Here is a 23,256-nt window from a genome sequence, read left to right on the forward strand (position 1 = left end):
ATAGGTGTGCTTATAATACCTTTTTTTAATTTAAAGGTACATTAAATAAACATTAAAACATTTGTAATCATTTTAATCTATAATTACATTCATTTAGGGCTAGATTACAAGTGTTGCACTAACTGTTGCACACGAGCGATAAGGTGCTTATCGTGGCTCTTTTGTGCATAGAAAGCAGCGCGCATATTTCAAGTTGAAAGTAAACGCATTTGCTCAAGAGGAATTTAATTTAATGCGCATCTTGATATAGCAACTTCAGAGGTCTAATTAACTGTTATGCTTGACTAAAACTTGCTATTTACGCTGGAATGATTGCGATTGGGTTTGTGAGTGAGTAGGGTATTAGGTTTTCTCCCCTTTTCGCGCTCCATTGAACTCAATAGGGTAATATGATAACGTGGTTGCTTTTAGCGGCATTGAGTTTGCCCTCAAGCTAAAACTTTTTACTTTCAGCTTGTAATACGCACACTACTCGATGCGCGCAAAAAGCTTACTTCTAATGTTGTTAGCATGCCTGAGCGGGAGCAATAAATAGTGCTCCACTCATAATCTAGCCCTTAGACATTTAGCATGGACTCACAAGAAAAATAATTTATAAAGCATTAAAATTGCAACCAATCAAACGCCTCAAATTTGTTTTGTTTTGAGAGCAACCTTGGGCTATTGGCCATGGTTTGCCACCCTTGATTTTAATTGGTTTCAGCTTTAATGCACTTGTGAATGAATGTAAAAGCTTACTTCTAATGTTGTTAGCATGCCTGAGCGGGAGCAATAAATAGTGCTCCACTCATAATCTAGCCCTTAGACATTTAGCATGGACTCACAAGAAAAATAATTTATAAAGCATTAAAATTGCAACCAATCAAACGCCTCAAATTTGTTTTGTTTTGAGAGCAACCTTGGGCTATTGGCCATGGTTTGCCACCCTTGATTTTAATTGGTTTCAGCTTTAATGCACTACATATATTTTTTTCATACACAAAACTTAAAACACATATGTTAAAATTTTACACAATTTAAGGTCAATGTTAATCTTGATCTAAAGCTAAATTTTTAAGTTCTGCCCCTCAACAAAAAAAAGCTATTTTATACAAAGCCGTACATTATAAAGAATATAATAAACATCTTGACAAGTAAAGAGAACAGCAGGAATGAGAAAACAATGTGCTCATTTTGTCCATTGAAGTCTTTTTTAGTGTGTGTACGTTCATATTTATTATTGTTTGTTTTCGCCAGTCTTTTTGCTTCTATTTTCCAAACCAAAGAAAATAAACACACTAAGGCAGGTCAAGATGGTTCACACAAAAAAACAGTGAGTGAATTCAGAGCACCACAAATTCAAACGTCAGAGCTGGTTATTTTGACATTTTAAGCCTACACGTTCCTCATAATGCGAATAAAATATAAAAAAAGAAACACAGCATTATGTTTTCTTAACATCCGGCTTACGTTAATACATATGAGAACCATATCCTGATAACGTTTATCAGTTTTTAGATGCAGAAGTTTGTTAGCTATTGAAGATATTGAGTTAGATTTAGTCAAACTGTGGAAGTTGAATCTAAAATTGTTGCTACTAATAATATGTAACTAAAGTAAAGCAGTACAAATGTCACTAAATGTGCTGATAGAAATAGCATAGGGCGCTATGTTTTAATACTTTAAAATGAAACTATTATTATTTTATTCACAATGAGTGATTTCACTGTCCAATGCGAGTACGGTATTTCTTTATACACATTCCCTCAATTATTTCCTAGGTTAAAGACCATTTAATAAAAGAATAACTATCAGTATTTGAGAATATGTTATTAAGCCAGCATGGACTTATATAAACACCTTGGTGTGTTTTAGCTTTGTTCTTTGTGTAATACTTGTCTTCACCACGTTTCCCAGCTTGCTTGCCTCAGAGAGAAATCTCAATGTATCCTTGCTGGTAAAATATTTTATAAATAAATCTCAGTGATATTTTTTGGTTGCTGGAATGTTCGCTGCTGGAACAGAAACCTATGCTGGGCGCACATAATTATTGATTGGTGTTTTCTTTCTCACATAAATGCTGGTTATCTTAGTAATCTTTGATGGTGCAAGGGCCTCTATTTATCAAAGTCTGGCGGACCTGATCCGACAGTGCGGATCAGGTCCGCCAGACCTCGCTGAATACGGAGAGCAATACGCTCTCCATATTCAGCATTGCAGCTGCTGGTGCAATGCCGCTCCCTGCAGAATCGCGGCCAATCGGCCGTCAGCAGGGGGGTGTCCATCAACCCGATCGTACTCGATCAGGTTGAATTGGGGCGATGTCTGTCCGCCTGCTCAGAGCAGACGGACAGGGTTATGGAGCAGCGGTCTTTAGACCGCTGCTTCATAACTGGTGTTTCTGGCGAGTCTTCAGACTCGCCAGAAACACGGGCCCACAAGCTCCTTTCGGAGCTTGATAGATAGGCCTAAAGGACTTTCATCCTGTCTTTCAAGCATTTGTCTGTGTCATTCTTGCTGCCTTTCTTGAGATTTTACTTCTGCCTAACTAGTGGTCTGCTGCTGGATTGCCTTGTGTCTTACCTGGATTCTTCATAACACATGGTTTGGACCTCTGCTTGCATACCAATATCTGTCTTTAGTTGACAATTTATATTCTGCCTGATCTTTCCCTGCCTATTTAAAGGAACATTAAACTCAAAATTGAATTCCCCATAATTGTTTTATTTCTGTACAGTGAAAATGTTGGCTAAGTGCTGTCATTATTTATTTGGCCTGCTTTTCTTAAAATCTAAATAAGAAAACTAGTTATTTTTTCTGACCCAAAGAGACTGGAGAGCAAAATAAATAAAATAAACAATACTCAAGAGACTTTTCAAGAGGTTTGTCCCCGGAGCTTGCTTAATTTTGATTTGCCCCTGTAGCTTGCATGGATTTTGTTGTTATTTTTTGTGAATAAATTATCTTTCTGTTGTTGTTTAAATGAGGAGGTTTGAGTTCTTAAATTGAGTAATTTAAAGGGACAGTAAACCTGAAATTAAATCTTCATGATTCAAATAGAGCATGCAATTTTTAACAACTTTCCAGTTTACTTCCATTATTTAATTTGCTTTACTCTCTTGGTATTCTTTGTTGAAAAGCATACATAGGTAGCCATCGTGAACATCAGTGCACTACTGGGAACTGCTGGTTGGTGGCTGCACATATATACCTCTTGTCATTGGCTCGCCTCATGTGTTCAGATAACTCCCAGTAGTGAATTCCTGCGCTTTCAACAAAGAATACCAAGAGAATAATGCAAATGTGATTATAGAAGTAAATTTAAAAGTTGTTTAAAACTGTATGTTCAATATGAATAATGTCCCTTTAATCTTTCTGTTACTTTCTGAGACCTTCCTTGCTATTTTTTACTGGTATCAGTTCAACTACCATAATTGTTTCAATGTTGCTACTTGAGTTGGAAAGTTCAAGGGATAGAAAAGCCCAAAATTTTCTTTCATGATTTTAATAGAACATACCATTTTAAACAATTTTCCAATTTACTTCCATAATCAAATTTGCTTTGCTCTCTTGTTATCCTTGAAGGAACAGCATTGCACTACTGGCAGCAAGATGAACACATCTAGTCAGCCAATCACAAAAGACAAATATATGCAGGCAGCAACTAGCTCCCACTAGTGTATGATATGTGCGTATTCTTTTTCAACAAGGGATACCAAGAGAATAAAGCACATTTGAAAATAGAAATTCATTTGAAAGTGTTGTAAAATGACATGCTCTATCAAAATCATGCAAATTTCATTTTGACTTTCCTATCCTTTTAATGGTCCTTTTCTAGTAGTATAAGAACAGTTACAATTTAAAGTATTGAACTTCTTCAGTATACTTACTATTTATTTGCAGTATTGGTTCTGAGCATATTCCAATACATATGACCAACTCTGGGGTCAAACAGAATCCTGTTAAGCTGAAAAAGCAACGTTAACAGGTCCTAACGCTGCTTTTTTACGCCCACTGCTATTACGAGTCTTGCAGCTATAGGTGTACCGCACACTTTTTTGGTTTTAACGCAAAGCAACTTACGTAAATTTTGTAAAGGCTTTTTTCTATGGGACTTCCATAGCGCTGGTATTACGAGTCTGCCTAGGTGGCCAAAAAGTGAACGGTACACCCTCTACCGCCAAGATTCCAAACACATTCTAAAGTCAGTAGTTATGAGTTTTACACTACAAAGCTGTATCATAAAACTCATAACTAAAGTGCTAAAAAGTACACTAACACCCATAAACTACCTATCAACATTTTTAACCCCTAATCTGCCGTTCCTAACATCGCCGCCACCTACCTACATTTATTAACCCCTAATCTGCCGCCCCCAATGTCGCCGCCTCTATATTATATTTATTAACCCCTAAATCTAAGTCTAACCCTAACACCCCCTAACTTAAATAAAATTAAAATAAATATAAAGAAAAATTCCTATCATTAACTAAATAATTCCTATTTAAAACTAAATACTTACCTATAAAATAAACCCTAAGCTAGGTACAAAATAACTAATAGTTACATTGTAGCTAGTTTAGGATTAATTTTTATTTTACAGGCAAGTTTGTATTTATTTTAACTAGGTAGAATAGTTATTAAATAGTTATTAACGATTTAATAACTTCCTAGTTAAAATAAATACAAATATACCTGTAAAATAAAACCTAACCTAAGTTACAATAACGCCTAACACTACACTACAATTAAATAAATTCCCTACATTAAATACAATTAAATAAATTAACTAAAACTAGTTAGATTACAACCCACCCCCACTAAATTACAGAAAATAAAAAACTAATTACAAGATCTTTAAACTAATTACACCTAATCTAATAGCCCTATCAAAATAAAAAAGCCCCCCCCAAATAAAAAACCCTAGCCTAAACTCAACTACCAATAGCCCTTAAAAGGGCCTTTTGCAGGGAATTGCCCCAAAGAAATTAGCTCTTTTACCTGTGAAAAAAATACAAACAACCCCCCTAACAGTAAAACCCACCACCCACACAACCATCCCCCCAAATAAAAGCCTAACTAAAAAAAACTAAGCTCCCCATTGCCCTGAAAAGGGCATTTGGATGGGCATTGCCCTTAAAAGGGCATTTAGCTCTATTGCTGCCCAAAGCCCTAGCCTAAAAATAAAACCCACCCAATACACCCTTAAAAAATCCTAACACTAACCCCTGAAAATTCACTTACCGGGAGAAGTCTTCATCCAAGCGGCAAGATGTACTCAACAAAGCCAGCAGAAGTGGTCCTCCAGACGGGAAGAAGTGGTCCTCCAGACGGGCAGAAGTCTTCATCCAGACGGCATCTTCTATCTTCATCCATCTGGCACGGAGCGGCTCCATCTTCAAGACATCCGGCGCGGAGCATCCTCTTCTTCCAACGACGTCTTATTGATTAGAGTCCGATTGGCTGATAGAATTCTATCAGCCAATCAGAATTAAGGTTGAAAAAATCCTATTGGCTGATGCAGTCAGCCAATAGGATTGAACTTCAATCCAATTGGCTGATCCAATCAGCCAATATGATTGAGCTCGCATTCTATTGGCTGATTGGATTGCATCAGCCAATAGGATTTTTTCAACCTTAATTCCGATAGGCTGATAGAATTCTATCAGCCAATCGGAATCTGAGGGACGCCATCTTGGATGACATCACTTAAAGGTACCGTCATTCCAGAAGACGACGTCGGAAGAAGAGGATGTTCCACGCCGGATGTCTTGAAGTTGGAGCCGATCCATGCCGGATGGATGAAGATAGAAGATGCCGTCTGGGTGAAGACTTCTGCCCGTCTAGAGGACCACTTCTGCCCGTCTGGAGGACCACTTCTGCCGGGTTCGTTGAGGACATCTTGCCGCTTGGATGAAGACTTCTCCCGGTAAGTGAATCTTCGGGGGTTAGTGTTAGGATTTTTTAAGGGTGTATTGGGTGGGTTTTATTTTTAGGTTAGGGCTTTGGGCAGCAATAGAGCTAAATCCCTCTTTAAGGGCAATGACCATCCAAATGCCCTTTTCAGGGCAATGGGGAGCTTAGGTTTTTTTAGTTAGGCTTTTATTTGGGGGGTTGGTTGTGTGGGTGGTGGGTTTTACTGTTGGAGGGGTTGTTTGTATTTTTTCTTACAGGTAAAAGAGCCGATTTCTTTGGGGCAATGCCCCGCAAAAGGCCCTTTTAAGGACTATTGGTAGTTTAGTTTAGGCTAGGGTTTTTTTATTTTGGGGGGGCTTTTTTATTTTGATAGGGCTATTAGATTAGGTGTAATTAGTTTAAAGATCTTGTAATTTGTTTTTTATTTTCTGTAATTTAGTGTTTTTTTGTTTTTTTGTTTGTAATTTAGCTAATTTTATTTAATTTATTTAATTGTATTTAATGTAGGTAATTTATTCAATTGTAGTGTAGTGTTAGGTGTTATTGTAACATAGGTTAGGTTTTATTTTACAGGTCAATGTGTATTTATTTTAGCTAGGTAGTTATTAAATAGTTAATAACTATTTAGTAACTATTCTACCTAGTTAAAATAAATACAAACTTGCCTGCAAAATAAAAATAAACCCTAAGCTAGCTACAATGTAACTATTAGTTATATTGTAGCTAACTTAGGGTTTATTTTACAGGTAAGTATTTAGTTTTAAATAGGAATAATTTAGGTAATAATATGAATTTTATTTAGATTTATTTAAATTATATTTAAGTTAGGGGGTGTTAGGGGTAGGGTAAGACTTAGATTTAGGGGTTAATACATTTAATATAGTGGCGGCGACATTGGGGGAGGCAAATTAGGGGTTAATAAGTGTAGGTAGGTTGCGGCGACATTGGGGGCGGGAGATTAGGGGTTAATAAATATAATGTAGGTGTCGGCGATGTTGGGGGCAGCAGATTAGGGGTTAATAAGTATAATGTAGGTGGCGGCGATGTCCGGAGTGGCAGATTAGTGGTTAATAAGTATAATGTAGGTGTCAGCGATGACGGGGGCGGCAGATTAGGGGTTAATAAGTGTTAGATTAGGGGTGTTTAGACTCAGTGTTTATGTTAGGATGTTAGGTGTAAACATAAAATGTGTTTCTCCATAGGAATCAATGGGGCTGCGTTACTGAGTTTTATGCTGCTTTTTAGCAGGTGTTAGACTTTTTCTCAGTTGGCTCTCCCCATTGATGTCTATGGGGAAATCGTGCACAAGCACGTACAACCAGCTCACCGCTCACTTAAGCAGCGCTGGTATTGGAGTGCGGTATGGAGCACAATTTTGCTCTACACTCACTTATTGCCTGTTAACGCCGGGTTTATAAAAACCTATAATACCAGCTCTGTAGGTATGTGAGGGGTGACTATAACGAGAAAGTCAGCACCGCACCCCTCATAACGCACAACTCGTAATCTAGCCGCTATATAATTATTTTCTACAGAAAATCGCCATTAAAGACGTTGGACATTTTTTTTAGTTACATTTGATAAAAGGTTTGTGATTGACCGCTCTGTGTTTGTTTCTTAGAACCTGCCATTTGCTGCAACATCTATGACACCCGTCATTTCATTTCATTTCACCTGAAACCATTATTGAAATAATGGTTTGTAAAATAAATCATAAGTTTGCAGAACTGGAATACAAATTAAACCTAAAATTCAGAATTGAGGTTTAAAGTCAAAATTAAACTTTTATGATTCAGATAGAGCATGCAATTTTAAACAACTTTCCAGTTTACTTCTGTTATCAAATTTGCTTTGTTCTCTGGTATCTTTTATAGAAGAGTAAAACTAGGTAGGCTAATAAGAGCTTAGGAGTGTGCACGTGTCTTTAGTACTCTTTAGCAGCAGAGTTTTGCAACATTGTATAACAAAACTACAAATAATGTTGCAAAGCACTGCTGCTAAAGAGTACTAAAGACACGTGCACACTCCTGAGCTCTTATGAGCCTTCCTAGTTTTACTCTTCAATAAAAGACACCAAGAAAACAAAAGAAATTTGATAATAAAAGTAAATTGGAAAATTGTTTAAGATTGCATGCACTATCCGAATTATGAAAGTTTAATTTTGACTTTACTGTCCCTGTTTGAAAGCTATGGGGTATATTTATCAAGCTCCGTATGGAGCTTGATGCCCCGTGTTTCTGGCGAGCCTTCATGCTCGCCAGAAAACACAAGTTATGAAGCAGCGGTCTAAAGACCGCTGCTCCATAAACTGTCCGCCTGCTCTGAGGTGGAGGACAGACATCACCAGAAATCAACCCAATCGAATACGGTCAGGTTGATTGACACCCCCTGCTAGCGGCTGTTTGACCGCGAATCTGCAGGGGGCGGCATTGCACCAGTAGTTCACAAGAACTGCTGGTGCAATGATAAATGCAGAGAGCATATGCTGTCGGCATTTATCGATGTGCAGCGGACATGATCCGCAATATCGGATCATGTCCGCTCGCACAATGAAAATTCGACCCCTATGTCTTCTTGTCCAACATTTATGCTTGAACTCATAAATGCTCTTTTGGCCAAATGGGCACAAATGCCCACAGAAACACTTCAAATTATGGCAAGAAGAGTGGCTGCTGTTATAGCCACAAAGGGGGGGGGGGGGGCAACTCCGTATTAATACCCATGGCTATAGAATGGAATGTACAACAAGTTCATATAGGTGTGATGGTCAGGTAGCCACATACTTTTGGACATATAGAGTATCATTATTATTTAAATATACCATAAAACCAGTTTAACTTGAAAGATATTTTTAAAATATGTTTTTTTACCTTGCAATGCCATTATTTGAAGTTTTTTTTATAGATATTTATATATGTCCAGTTGGTTAAAAGTAATGCATTTGTTTATATTTTTGTTTCTCCAGGGCATACAGGACGGTTATTAAAATCCTTATGTATCTTCAGTCTATCAGTTCTGCTGCTTCATATCATCTTTCAAATAACAATACACAGCCTTGAAGTTAAAAAAAACATCGAACCAGATTATAATTGTAAGTATACCTAGCCCATGATGGAAATTAACCAAACTGTATATTTTTTCCAAGTGACTTTTTCTTTTAATGAATATGTCATATTTTAGTTTATAAACGTATTTGCAATGCTTATTCTTGTATTTTAGTTTAATTAATAACCTTATTTGTAAAATAAATATGCAAAGGTGAAGGTAATGGACTTGAACAGTGCAACTGAGGCACAAAAAGTCCTTAGGTGCAAAAAATAAAAAAAATGAAGAAAAACAATTCATCTTTATTGATACCTTATAAAAACAAAGAAGTAAATAAGTAAAAAATCCTTGTGAATTATATGCTTAGGCTTTACCTTTGTATTAATAGGAAACTATAGCTCCTGAAAAGAGAAGCACTAATTTGTCCAGGGTTTATAGTAATTTATTTAGGTTGAAGCTTTTCCGTTATGGTGGTAAATACTAGATTATGGGCTAGATTACAATCTGAGCACAATTGATAGCGCAGGCCTTGTACAAAGAAGAACACAATTTCTTGTATCGTGAATGGTTAAAGTGAAAGTCAATCCTAGTGTATGTGAAACGCTAGGATTGACTATTGAAACAAATAAAGGGGACTGTCATATAACATACTTCATGAAGAAATCTCCCAAGGGCACCGACCCAGATTTATCACATGGCTATTGGCTGAAAACGTCACCTCTTAGCAAAACAGCGATCTGCCGTGGGCTGCCTTAGCAGCCCAGAGGGGCGATCGCTTGAAACAAATAAAGGAGCTTTCTGCATGATATTTGTTATACTTCATGAATGGCAGTCCCTATTATTTGTTTCAATAGTCAATCCTAGCGTTTCACAAACGCTAGGATTGACTTTCACTTTAAATATTTAAACTAAAACATCTCAATGCAGCTGAAACTTTTTAGTGCACCTTATACTTTTATTGGATAGAGTAGGGTGCTGATTGTGCTCGTATTATTGCTGCAAATTGTTGCTCTTTTTAAGAGCTGAAGCAAACCATGATTATTAATAGTAGATCACAGAACTACATTAAGAATACCACAACTTGCGCATTGTTTGCTTACTGCACCCTCAGCTTAGCACTCGAGCAACATCCAACATGAATTTGACTGCGTGCCCCATAGAAGTCTATTATTGGGGGGTTTAGAATACCTGCACTATCCAACATGCAGATGGTAGCATGAATTAGACTATCACTCAAGCAATAAAAATAATAATAAAAAAAGCATTATTAATTACACTCAAGCAATGTTAACATACAATCACACTAATACATTTGCATGCCAGTTGTAATCTAGACCTAAATAAGGCAAATGCTTTTGTGACTGCTGGATGTCTCCCTTGGTTAACAAAAGGAAAATAGTTAGGAGTGAAAAGTCAGGAAGGTAGGCAAAGGTTTTTTTTTGTATTTCATTTTTAAAATGTGCAAAAAAATTAATGTATAGGAATTTGTTGTCATTGATATAGATACCTGACCTGAAGATGCTATTAATGCCACAAAATACCCTTCAACATTCATTCTTGATTAATAATATTCCATACATTTTTAAACTTGATTATGAGTGGACATTTTATTTTTATTTGTTTGTAATAATATCACCTTCTTTATATGTTTTATAAGTGTTTGTTTTATAGGCGCATTCTTGGGCTAATATATTTTATATATTCATCTCTTATGAATACCCTATCCAAGTGATCATGAATCAATTAACCACACACAATAATGCAATGATCACCTAAGATACCTCCTTACAATCCCCAAGTTGCAAATCCTCTTGGGTTTAGACCTTTCTAAGTGAGCCCCTCTACCGTAGTGCCAATCAGGACTAAGCCTAGGAAGAGTACTTAATGGTACTTGTTGCTGACTGACTAGCTAGATCAGGCTGAAGTAATCAGATTTTTTAGCCAGAATTATTCTATTTTAATATAGCAAATTTTTTGTGGGGTGTTTTTAGGTGTTGCAAAGAGTTTGCAATGGGGCGTTGTTCAGACAGAGTTCTAGATTTTAGGTTTTTTTCGGGTGTACACAAACATGTCCTTTTAATTTCAAAATCAAATTGTACAGCTGTATTATCATGTTTAAAAAGTGCTCTTTTATATGCATGAGACGAGCTTAATAATGTGAAAATTATTGCATTAATTGGTGAACTTTTTAGTCTACTTGTTCCAATGACTGCAATCATAAATGCACAAGGGCATAACAAAACTCAGTGTTTTGTTAACCTCAGTAATTTAATTCTCTATGCAGCTTGTCTGTTGTATATTGGGCCCAAGTGTTGTCAGCTTACTCTACTGGTGTAAGTAAAAGACAATTTATTTTATGGCCATATGGGGGATACAAATCTTGTGTAGCATTTAGGAAGATAAGGCGGTTGCTTATACACGCTGCCTGTGGGAAGGTGATTGTTATTCTTCCCTCTAAAAATCTTCACATACAAACACCAATCACTTTGAAATGTCATCATTAAAACAGCACCACTCAAACTGTTGTGGTTTCAATTATGCACCATTTAGAATCTTGTTGTTTCAATGCCATTCAAAATGTTACAGCACATCTAGGGTTAACCTCTTTCCTGTTAAAAAATGGCTACATTCCATTGCAAATCTCTGATAGCTGAGGTATTGCTAGGTGTGTGATATTTTTAGTTTACCCTTTTTTGTACTAAAGAAGACTTTAACATACTGTACATGTATGTTAAAGTGACACTCAAGTCAAAATTAAATGATTCAGACAGAACATGCAATTTTAAACAACTTTCCAAATTTCTTCTGTTATCAAATTAGCTTTGTTCTTTTGGCGAAGGTCTGGCAGACATGATTCATGGTAGCGAATCTTGTCCGCAGGAATTATAATAAATTAAGCCCATGTCTATGAGTAAGGCCATTTGAGGCCGAAACGCGTCAGACAAGTCTGCCCTAGACTGTGCCAAGTATATTCTTTTTTTATATTCTGTGAGCCATGTTTAATACATTTTTTGAATAAAAGCAGTTTTTAAGAAACATACCGGCTTTGGATTAAATAAATGAAGCCCATTGTTTCAAAATACGCAAAACACTTATTACCCTAATAGAAAAACACGTGTACACAAAAATAGAGACAGTTGTAAGATCATTTACCCTGAAAGCAGAGTAATCTGATTTGTATTGGCTGCAGGATTTAATTTTTAAACTGTGCCCCCTGCTCACGGCTTACTTTGCTCTTCTTATTCTATCAAGCACTATTCAGTACTTTCTATAGTAGACATCTCACTCAAAGTGACAGCCCTTTTTTTTTTTTAAAATATATTTCCCTGGGGGCAGCTCTTGTAAATGTCAATATTGTTTTTCATGTGTGGCCCAGCAATGTTTTGATCATCAGGCCCTAGATGTAGCCATCTTGTTCAGCACTATTCCTTCAGCTCCATTGGTTCATTGAAAACTGTGAATGGTTAAGATAAAAAACATGGCTGTGCTTGATACAATTATGATATTTTAACAACATCAATAACTATGTCACCTTATTTTGGGCAAACTGTATATAGAAAGGCACCAATTACAAGCTACAAGTTAAAGGAACATGGAAGTCAACATTAAGCATTCATTTTACCAGTTTACTTCTATTATAAAATAACATCTTTCTCTATATTCTTGAAACTTAGCTCTATTAAATAGGAGCATGAATAATTAGACTCAGGGCAACATTTATTTTGAGGCTTTGCTAAGCAGGCTTGCATGAGTAAGCCAGCAATCGAATAGTTAAAACACAGAAACTGCTTCTTTTGCCTCTCCACCACCTCCGAAGTGGAGGGATCAATCACCCTGACACTCGTTCATTCAGGGTGATTGACATGCCCTGCTCACATGCAATTGGTTGCACGAAACCACCAGGGGGCGGCATTGCATGACAAATCTCTTTTACATAGCTAAATTTCGCCATTGGATGCAGCATAGCAAGTGGCGAATGCCTGCCATAATGATTTTGCCCTTAGAAGCATATGTATAACATTGTTACAAACATTGTTGCAAACACAGGTGCCATATTAAGTATGCTCTCAAAGAACAAAGTTTCAACATAGATAAAGGTTACATTTGATAACAAAAGTAAATTGGAAGATGTTTTTAATTATAGACTGCATCTGAATCATAAAAGTTTTATTATTATTTATATAGGGACAATTCTAATTGCCTTTAACTTTTACAGAAAAAAAACAAACTTGTCATTACTAAGATATGGCTGTCATTTTTTTTTTTTACTGATTTATCTTCCTGCAAATCAAAATAGTTTTAAATAAAGGATATGCATTTCTTCTAATTAGTTTTTTTTTTTACAAAAGTTGAACATAATAGAAGAAATGTCATATTTCAGTGCAGTAATTTATGTGCTCATTTGTGAAAACGTAAGGGATTTTTTCCACTTTCCATCATTTTAATAGTGATATATCTCTTTTTAGGGCACTTATATTGTATGTATAGATATTTCCTCAGAGGAGTAGACCTCATTTTGACTTTGTACATTTTTTCCCACAAAATATAAGCAAACAAATGGAAAACATTATCAGAAACCATTCTTTCACTACAGAAAGTGGGTAACATCAAAGTCTTTTTTCCCTTTCCTGTCAGTGTTTGAATCATCGCTAGATCCCATAAGTGTCTACAAATTGTCAGGAAGTGATAGTCTATTGCAGTCAAATATTTTGTATAGCCATCTCAGTTAATCACTGACTGAATAGGCTAATGTGAAAAGGTTAATATGATAGTCCATCTGTTTTTATTCTTTTAGTGCAGACTGAGTCCGAAAACCCGTAATTCCAAAATCCAAACTTATTCTGAAATCCAAACTTATTCTGAAATCCAAACTTTTGAATTAATATGTTTATAAAAAGTTAAAATGATCAAATAATATTTGGCTAGATTACGAGTCTTACGTTAGCCTTAAAAAGCAGCATTGAGAGGTCCCAACGCTGCTTTTTAACGCCCGCTGGTATTACGAGTCTTGAAATGACAGGCTCACCGTTCACTTTTTTGGTCAGACTAGAAAATACCGCAAATCCACTTACGTGAATTGCGTATCCTATATTTTCAATGGGCCTTGCATAATGCCGGTATTATGAGTCTTCCAAAAAGTGAGCGGTACAGCCTCTCCTGTCAAGACTGGTACCGCATTTAAAAGTCAGTAGTTAAGAGTTTTATGGGCTAACGCCGTAGCATAAAACTCTTAACTAAAGTGCTAAAAAGTACACTAACATCCATAAACTACCTATTAACCCCTAATCTGCCGAACCGGACATCGCCGCCACTATAATAAATATATTAACCCCTAAACCGCCGCACTCCCGCATTGCAAACACTAGTTAAATATTATTAACCCCTAATCTGCCGTCCCTAACATCGCTGACACCTACCTACATTTATTAACCCCTAATCTGCCGCCCCCAACGTCGCCGCCACTATATTAAATGCAACTTCAATCCGATTGCATCAGCCAATAGGATTTTTTCTACTTTAATTCCGAATGGCTGATAGAATTCTATCAGCCAATCGGAATTGAAGGGACGCCATCTTGAATGACGTCATTTAAAGGAACCTTCATTCAGTCGTCGGATGAAGAACGAAGAGGATGCTCCGCGTCGAATGTCTTGAAGATGGACCCACGCCGGATGGATGAAGATAGAAGATGCCGCCTGGATGAAGACTTTTGCCCATCTGGAGGACCTCTTCTGGCCGGCTTGGATGAAGACCGCTACCCGTCTGGAGGACCACTTCACCCGGCTTCGTTGAGGACTTCCGCCCGCTTGGGTGAAGACTTCTCAAGGTAGGGTGATTTTCAAGGGGTCAATGTTAGTTTTTATTAAGGGGGTATTGGGAGGGTTTTAGAGTAGTGTTGGGTGTGTGGGTAGTGGGTTTTAATGTTGGGGGGGGGGGTATTGTACTTTTTTTTACAGGTATTTGTAAAATACCCTATACTAAATTTGTAATTTAGTATAGGGTAGGGCTTTTTATTATTTTGGGGGGCTTTTTTATTTTATTAGGGGGATTAGATTAGGTGTAATTAGTTTAAAAAACTTGTAATTATTTTATTAGTTTCTGTAATTTAGTGTTTTTTTCATACTTTAGATAATTGTATTTAATTGTAGTTAATTTGGGGAATTAATTTAATTATAGTGTAGTGTTAGATGTAATTGTAACTTAGGTTAGGTTTTATTTTACAGGTAAAATTGTCTTTATTTGAACTAGGTAGCTATTAAATAGTTAATAATTATTTAATAACTATTCTACCTAGTTAAAATAAATATAAAGTTGCCTGTAAAATAAAAATAAATCCTAAGCTAGCTACAATGTAACTATTAGTTATATTGTAGCTAGCTTAGGGTTTATTTTATAGGTAAGTATTTAGTTTTAAATAGGAATAATTTAGTTAATTGTAGTCATTTTATTTAGATTTATTTAAATTATATTTAAGTTAGGGGGTGTTAGGGTTAGACTTAGATTTAGGGGTTAATAACTTTAATATAGTGGCGGCGACGTTGGGGCAGGCAGATTAGGGGTTAATAAGTGTAGGTAGGTTCCAGCGACATTGGGGGTGGCAGATTAGGGGTTAATAAATATAATGTAGGTGTCGGTGATGTTGGGGGCAGCAGATTAGGGGTTAATACATATAATGCAGGTGGCGGCGTTGTCCGGAGTGGAAGATTAGGGGTTAATAATATAATACAGGTGGCGGTGATGTCGGGGCGGCAGATTAGGGGTTATTAAGTGTAAGATTAGGGGTGTTTAGACTCGGGTTCATGTTAGGGTGTTAGGTGTAGACATAAATTTTTATTTCCCCATAGGAATCAATGGGGCTGCGTTAGAAGCTAAACGCTGCTTTTTTGCTCTCCCCCATTGATTCCTATTGGGAAATCGTGCACAAGCACGTTTTGCTAGCTCACCGCTACCGTAAGCAGTGCTGGTATTGAGGTGAGATGTGGAGCAAAATTTTGCTCTCCGCTCAGCGTTGTCTGTAGGTGAGCGGTGAGGGAAAACTGCTCGTTAGCACCGCACGCCATTACCGACAAAACTCGTAATCTAGCCGACTATTTTCTCCACCTGTAAGTCACAATCTTCTCTCTCTGTGTCTTTGGTTTGTTTTTTTGTTACATTTCTGATTACAGTACTGTATTATCTTTCTCAGGGTACTATGTATACAAAAGTATTAAAAATGATATAAAAGTACCTTTAGGTTAAACTGATACTAACTCACATTTTTCTTTCATGATTCAGACAGAGCATGCAATATTAAGCAACTTTCTAATTTACTCCTATTATCAATATTTCTTCATTCTCTTGCTATCTTTATTTGAAAAAGCAGGAATGTAAACTTAAGAGATGGCCCATTTTTGGTTTAGCACCTGGGTAGCTCTTGCTAATTGGTGGCTAAATGTAGCAAACCAATCAGTAAGCACTACCCAGGTACTGAACTAAAAATGGGCCTGCTCTTAAGTTTTACATTCCTGCTTTTTCAAATAAAGATAGAAAGAGAACAAAAAAAAATTCTATAATAGGAATAAATTAGAAAGTTGCTTAAAATTGCATGCTCTATCTGAATCATGAAATAAATGGGTTTAGTATCCCTTTAAGCTGTATTATGACATGTTAATATTGCCTAAATGACAAGATATTGTTTACACTTGGGGGTAGATTTATGAAGCAGCAGATGCTGCTTCCGACCCACTCCGCTTCAGTTCCGCCTGAAGCGGAAGTTAAGAAGCAGCGGTCCTGAGACCGCTGCTCCTTAACTCGTCTGCCACCTCTGAGGTGGCAGACAGCAATCAGCCCGATTGAATACGATCGAGTTGACTGACACCCCCTGCTAGCGGCCGATTGGCCGCGAATCTGCAGGGGGCGGCATTGCACCAGCAGTTCACAAGAACTGCTGGTACAATGATAAATGCAGACAGCGTATGCTGTCGGCATTTATCGATGTGCGGCGGACATGATTCGCTATAGCAGATCATGTCTGTCCGCACCATGATAAATTTACCCCTTGGTTCCATCACTTCTTCAAACTTTCCTTTTTACAGATGCAAATATTCCAAAATCCAAACTATTTCAAAATCCAAACCTTTTCCGGTATTAAGCAGTTTTGTACTGTAGTTTATTAAGTTGCTAAATTTACAAGTTTTGCCTTTCATGACTAACTTCTGTGTTTTTCATCAATATACTCAATAATGCAATGGAGAGTAGTTCTAGATTTAAGTAAATATGTCACAGAAATTAAAGTGAAGGTCAATTTTGATGTGAAAGTGCCCGGTTTTTAAAAAAGCTATTAAAAACAAGGGCACTTTCATTCATGAAAATTGACATTTCAGCCATTTTTTTAAAATATACTTACCTTTTCTTCTTAAAGCCGCTCCAGTGCTTCACCAGCCCGTCGCAAGCCTCTTCATACGTCAGCAATGATGATTCCAGCATCCTCCAATCACAGCTTCTCTCCCGGTTTAATCATTGCCTGAGGCAACGCCGTGATTGGAGGAAAACGGTTTTGTCATTGCTGGGTAAGTAAACCAGGAAGAAGCAGGCGAGGCATCATTTCAGAATGGCGATCTGGCGTTTCAGAAGAACAAGATAAGTATTTTTAAAATACAGTGCTATGTCAATTTTAATGAATGAAAGTGCCCCTGTTTTTAATAGTTTTTTTTTTAAAACCGGGCACTTTCACATGACCTTCACTTTAAACCTAAGAGACAGTGACGTGCAGTCATAGGAGGCAGGTGAGGCAGCGCCTCACCTGTCCTATGTGTGTAATTACAGTTTTGTAAAAATTTAAAAAAACAAAACTTTTTTTCAAAATTTTTTATTAATTATTTTTTTGGGGTGTATCTCAAGGTATCCCCCCTACCCCCCCCACCCCCCGCCACCATTTCAAACAGTACACTTAATTTTGATGAGAAGACAAGAATCAGATTCTATTTCCATACATATCCATGGCATAATTGCGCAAAGAAGGGGAGGCTGTGAGCCGTTCAGCTACCCCTCCTTTGCGCAATATGGATATGTGTTATAGCATTGAGCAACTGAGCTGCTCTATAGACTGCCACCTAGTGGCGCTTAAAGGCTTAAGTAGCATATCCCATATGCTCAAGAGGCTATGTGTGTTAGTAGCCTCTCCTGGAGCAGCACAGCCAATCAGCGCCCGCTATCAATTTTCTTCATAGTAGGGTTGGGCTACAATGCGATGTCAGGTGGGAAAGAGCCAATAGACACAGAGGCGCGCCGCGGAGTGCCGCAGAGTGAGTTAGCAGTAGCACCAGTGAGCTGTGTGGGTGAGGCGGTGAAGAAAAGTCGGACTCAACTCGGACACACTAGCAGGCTGCAGCGGATAAGCAGGAAAAGTCTCAGGAGTGAACAGTGAGTAAAGTCAGTCGACGACGAAGTCCCCTGTGTCTCTGTCTCAAATTAATCAATTGCCAATTTGCCAGCCGTTAGCCTGCCAACTTGCAGTCACTGTGTCACAGTCACAGACAGTTGTCATGTGAAGCCTAAGGCTTGAAGCTGAGCTCAGCTGACCACTGTCTGTTACCACTAACTGCAGTTTGGAGCGGGTGTCTCAGTTGTTCAAGGTTTGATACTATAGAGATTGTGAGACATGTGGGGGGGTGAGTGCAACAAGGGGTCCAGGACTCATGCTTATGATACAAGGCTGATAATACTGAGCTTTAGTGTAACCACAGTCAGTTGTTCTTTTTGCTCAGACTGAAATAGTTTACTAATTATTTTTTTTTTTGTTAATGAAGACTTTTTGTCTGAGACTTCCCAAACAGTATAAGAATATCCTCACTTTCTCACACTTTACCCCATGTATAGTCTATGCTACCTAACCCTAACATTAAGGAGGGCACTTTGTTTAATCTAACCCCAAAAAAATGTCATGGGATGTAGAAACTCTGTGCTATAATGACCCTTTGCAATATATTTAAAAATCAGTAACATTGATAGTTTTCTGGATAATATAAAATCTTCATTATTTTAGTCTAGTGTAGGTTAGATTGAGTCTTTTTGCAATGCACTATATTGAATAGCTGTGATCATATTAAATCTAGATTATAAGAAGAGGTGAAGCCTTCACCTCTTCTTATAATCTAGATTTAACACTGATCACTAGCTAGGTCATACTGTATATAAGTCAGAGTCTCACGCATATACCTGCCAAGCAGAATATATTACTCATATTGCATATCTATTGTAAGCAAAATATTTAAGTTGCACCTAGCAATTAAAATCTTAAGTCTAGCCCCGTGACCATAGAGATACAATGCAGGCGCACCATGAGCACTCACATAGAAGAAGTGGAATGTATCCATAAAACCCCTAACCCCCTAGTAACCAGACCCCCCATAGTTCACATTTCTCCTTACACTCATCATCATACCCACAAATATATGGGCTTTTACCCGCTCTAAGGATTGGATTACAATTCTACCTATATTTCCCCCTCAAATTTTACACTTTATGAATGTTTTCATCCAGTTCTTAACATTTTTATACCTACTTGTTAAATATTATCCAATACTGTGTGCATGTGCCTTCAACATTATATTTACACTATGTTAAAGCATATTATCATGCTAGTTTAATTCTTTAGTACTTTATCAGGGTCCAAAAGTGACCATTTTTATCAGTTCAGTTCCTCTGTGTGTAATTAATTTTTGTAAAACATGTTTGTATACTGAGGATATATAAATATATGTGTGTATGGCTGTGTGTGTATCAACCTATGCAAAACAATATTTTAATAAAATAAAATTTTTATATGCATGATATAAATTTTAAATTTAAAGGTTAAAGTAAACTCAAATATTTTCTTTTATGATTGAGACAGAGCATGGAATTTTAAACAACTTTCCACTTTACTTCTATAATTTAATTTGCTTTGTTCTATTGGTGTTGTTTGTTGAACAGCATACCTACATAGGCTCAGGAGCAGAAATGCACTACTGGAAGCTAGCTGCTAAATGGTGGTTGAATATATATGTCTGTTGCCATTGGTTCAACTCATGCCATCAGCGAGATCTCAATGGTGCATTGCTGCTCTTTCAACAAAGGATACCAAAAAATTAAGCAAATGTGATAAAAAGTAAAATGGAAAGTTGCTTAAATGTGTATGCTCTTTCAGAATCACAAAAGAAAAATGTTGAGTTTCATGTCCCTTTAAATCTCCCTTTAAATTTCTAGATAACATAAGTAGGCATAGTCATGTCAAATAATAAGAGATGAACAGTCATGTACCTTATAATATACATTTCAGAAAATACACAATACAAAATACATTATTAATTATAAACATTAACTTGACCTATGTTTTCAAGTGCAGAAACATAAAAATACACAGTAGTTAATAATGACACACTAAACATATCAATATCTCTGTGATTTTTAAAGTGACAGTGAATGTGCTGAATATTTTTCTTCCTAAATGTGTTTCCAATTACTTGTTAAACCAGCTGTAGAGTGTTAACTATATAGGGAACTTTGTAGGTCTTTTTTTTATATACATTAATGGGTTTTGCTTATTAAAACCACAACCCATTTTATTGGGCTGAATTTGCAAGGAGAGCATAAGTAGAGAGTGTGTTAGAGAGAGAGAGTGTGAGAGAGAGAGTGAGTGTGTGTGTGAGAGAGAGTGAGTGTGTGTGTGTGAGAGAGAGTGAGTGTGTGTGTGTGAGAGAGTGAGTGTGTGTGAGAGAGAGTGAGTGTGTGTGTGTGAAAGAATGAGTGTGTTTGCGTGTGTGAGAGAGAGAAAGAGAGAGTGTGTAAGAATAAGAGTTTGTGTGAGAAAGAGAGTGAGAGTGTGTGTGAGAGAGAGAGTGTGTGTGTGAGAGTGTGTGTGTGAGAGTGTGTGTGTGTGAGAGTGTGTGTGTGTGAGAGTGTGTGTGTGTGAGTGTGTGTGTGTGAGAGTGTGTGTGTGTGTGAGTGTGTGTGAGAGTGTGTGTGTGTGAGTATGTGTGTGTGAGTGTCTGTGTGTGTGTGAGAGTGTGTGTGTGAGCGTGTGTGAGAGTGTGTGTGTGAGAGTGTGTGTGTGAGAGGGAGTGTGTGTGTGAAAGGGAGTGTGTGTGTGTGAGAGGGAGTGTGTGAGAGTGTGTGTGTGAGAGTGTGTGTGTGAGAGTGTGTGTGTGAGCGTGTGTGTGTGAGCGTGTGTGTGTGAGAGTGTGTGTGTGAGAGTGTGTGTGTGAGAGGGAGTGTGTGTGTGTGTGAGGGAGTGTGTGTGTGAGAGAGGGAGTGTGTGTGTGAGAGAGGGAGTGTGTGTGTGTGTGAGAGAGGGAGTGTGTATGTGAGAGAGAGAGAAAAAATGTGAGTGAGGGTTAGTCTGTGTGTGTGCATATATATATATATATATAATGTTTTTTGGGTGTATCACAGCCAGTGCCTCACCAGCCTCTGATCTCATCGCACATCACTGCTAAGAGAGAAAGGGCTAGATCACATTTAGCTGTGACATTTAAGGAATGTTAACCTAAAATTGTATCATCTACATGAAAGAACAATGTTAACATTTCTCTCTCTCTCAATAAACACATATTGCATTTTCTTATGGGGAAGAGATGCATAAAATACAAAAGTGCACAATAAAATTCATAACTTAAAAAATTATTCCAAACTAATAATTGAACCATTCACACAAAAAATACTCAGGAAAAAAATTGTTTTCTTAAGGTGCATCAAAAACGGTAACAAAACTGTTCACCAAATATCGTATTTTATGTCAATCAAATTAAATATGCATAGTGTAAATCATAATTTAAGTACACTAGATGTGCAAAAAACACAGAAACATTTGTACTTATAAATACAAAATACAAAGCGTAATTGTTGTTTTTTGATAAAATGGGCTGAACATGGGCGTGTATGAAATTGTCTCTCAAATCCCAGCGTAATTATCTAAACATTTTCGCCCCACAGATCCAACTGGTTTTCTCGCCAGTTAAAAGATGGTGAGCTTTTGTCAAAATACTCAAAGCAATTACTCAGAAAGAAAAACTTATGCATATGAAAATAAAATAGCAAATTTAAGGCAGTGCACTGAAAACAGCGTATTTTGATTTGTATTAGGCATAAAATTAAAGTTTAAACATGCTGGTTTCTCACTGTATACTTTGACCTCCATTTTGTTATTTTTGCTAAGTTCACTTAGTAGAAAGCTCTCTTGCAGGGACAGCCCATTTTCTTTGATAATTGCACCGACTGTCCCAGCGAGGCTAAACCTGTTTCTTCACATGTTTTTTGTGGCTAACTTTTGATCATCAGGCCCTAAGGGCCCTATGATCTAAAGCTCTACGCTCTGGCGAGATGATCTAAGCAGGCTCGTCAGTACTATGAGGACCCTCAAAAAATTGTATAAAGGCAAATTTTAGCTTGAAAGCTGTTTATCTTGCTATGCAGGGCTGTCAATGTGAACTAGAGACACTTATATTGCAATATACGTAATGCTAAAAAAAGCCACCACAAGATTTTGCGAGATTTTTCTCCATGTCAGCCAGTTTTTGATCATCAGGCCCTAATTATTAAGCTTTGGTATACAGAGATAATAAAAAGAAGCATGTGTGTGTGTACAGAAAGAGATTAAAGTGATATTAAACAATATGAGATTGTAATTTAAAAATATTTAATTATGTGTAGTTAAACTTTGCAATATTATTTCATGAACTATTTTGCCCCCTTCTCCTGTAATTTAACTTTTAAAATTGTTTTTTTTTTTAAATTTCACTAAGTTTCTGTAAAGTAACTGCTATGTTTGAACTTACAGGGAGTGCAGAATTATTAGGCAAGTTGTATTTTTGAGGATTAATTTTATTATTGAACAACAACCATGTTCTCAATGAACCCAAAAAACTCATTAATATCAAAGCTGAATATTTTTGGAAGTAGTTTTTAGTTTGTTTTTAGTTTTAGCTATTTTAGGGGGATATCTGTGTGTGCAGGTGACTATTACTGTGCATAATTATTAGGCAACTTAACAAAAAACAAATATATACCCATTTCAATTATTTATTTTTACCAGTGAAACCAATATAACATCTCAACATTCACAAATATACATTTCTGACATTCAAAAACAAAACAAAAACAAATCAGTGACCAATATAGCCACCTTTCTTTGCAAGGACACTAAAAAGCCTGCCATCCATGGATTCTGTCAGTGTTTTGATCTGTTTACCATCAACATTGCGTGCAGCAGCAACCACAGCCTCCCAGACACTGTTCAGAGAGATGTACTGTTTTCCCTCCTTGTAAATCTCACATTTGATGATGGACCACAGGTTCTCA

The 23,256-nt window shown here is 37.0% G+C and overlaps 1 protein-coding gene across 1 annotated transcript in view; it reads left to right on the plus strand.

The window, feature by feature from the left end:
* PIEZO2 (piezo type mechanosensitive ion channel component 2) overlaps positions 1-23,256 on the plus strand; it is a 655,528-nt gene that overhangs the window by 232,679 nt on the left and 399,593 nt on the right. The window contains exon 3 of the mRNA XM_053714912.1: positions 8,861-8,986. Within this exon, the coding sequence (XP_053570887.1) occupies positions 8,861-8,986 (126 nt within the window). The remainder of the gene's footprint in view (positions 1-8,860; positions 8,987-23,256) is intronic.

Source organism: Bombina bombina, chromosome 5 (genome assembly GCF_027579735.1).
Source record: "Bombina bombina isolate aBomBom1 chromosome 5, aBomBom1.pri, whole genome shotgun sequence".
NCBI classification, from domain to species: domain Eukaryota; kingdom Metazoa; phylum Chordata; class Amphibia; order Anura; family Bombinatoridae; genus Bombina; species Bombina bombina.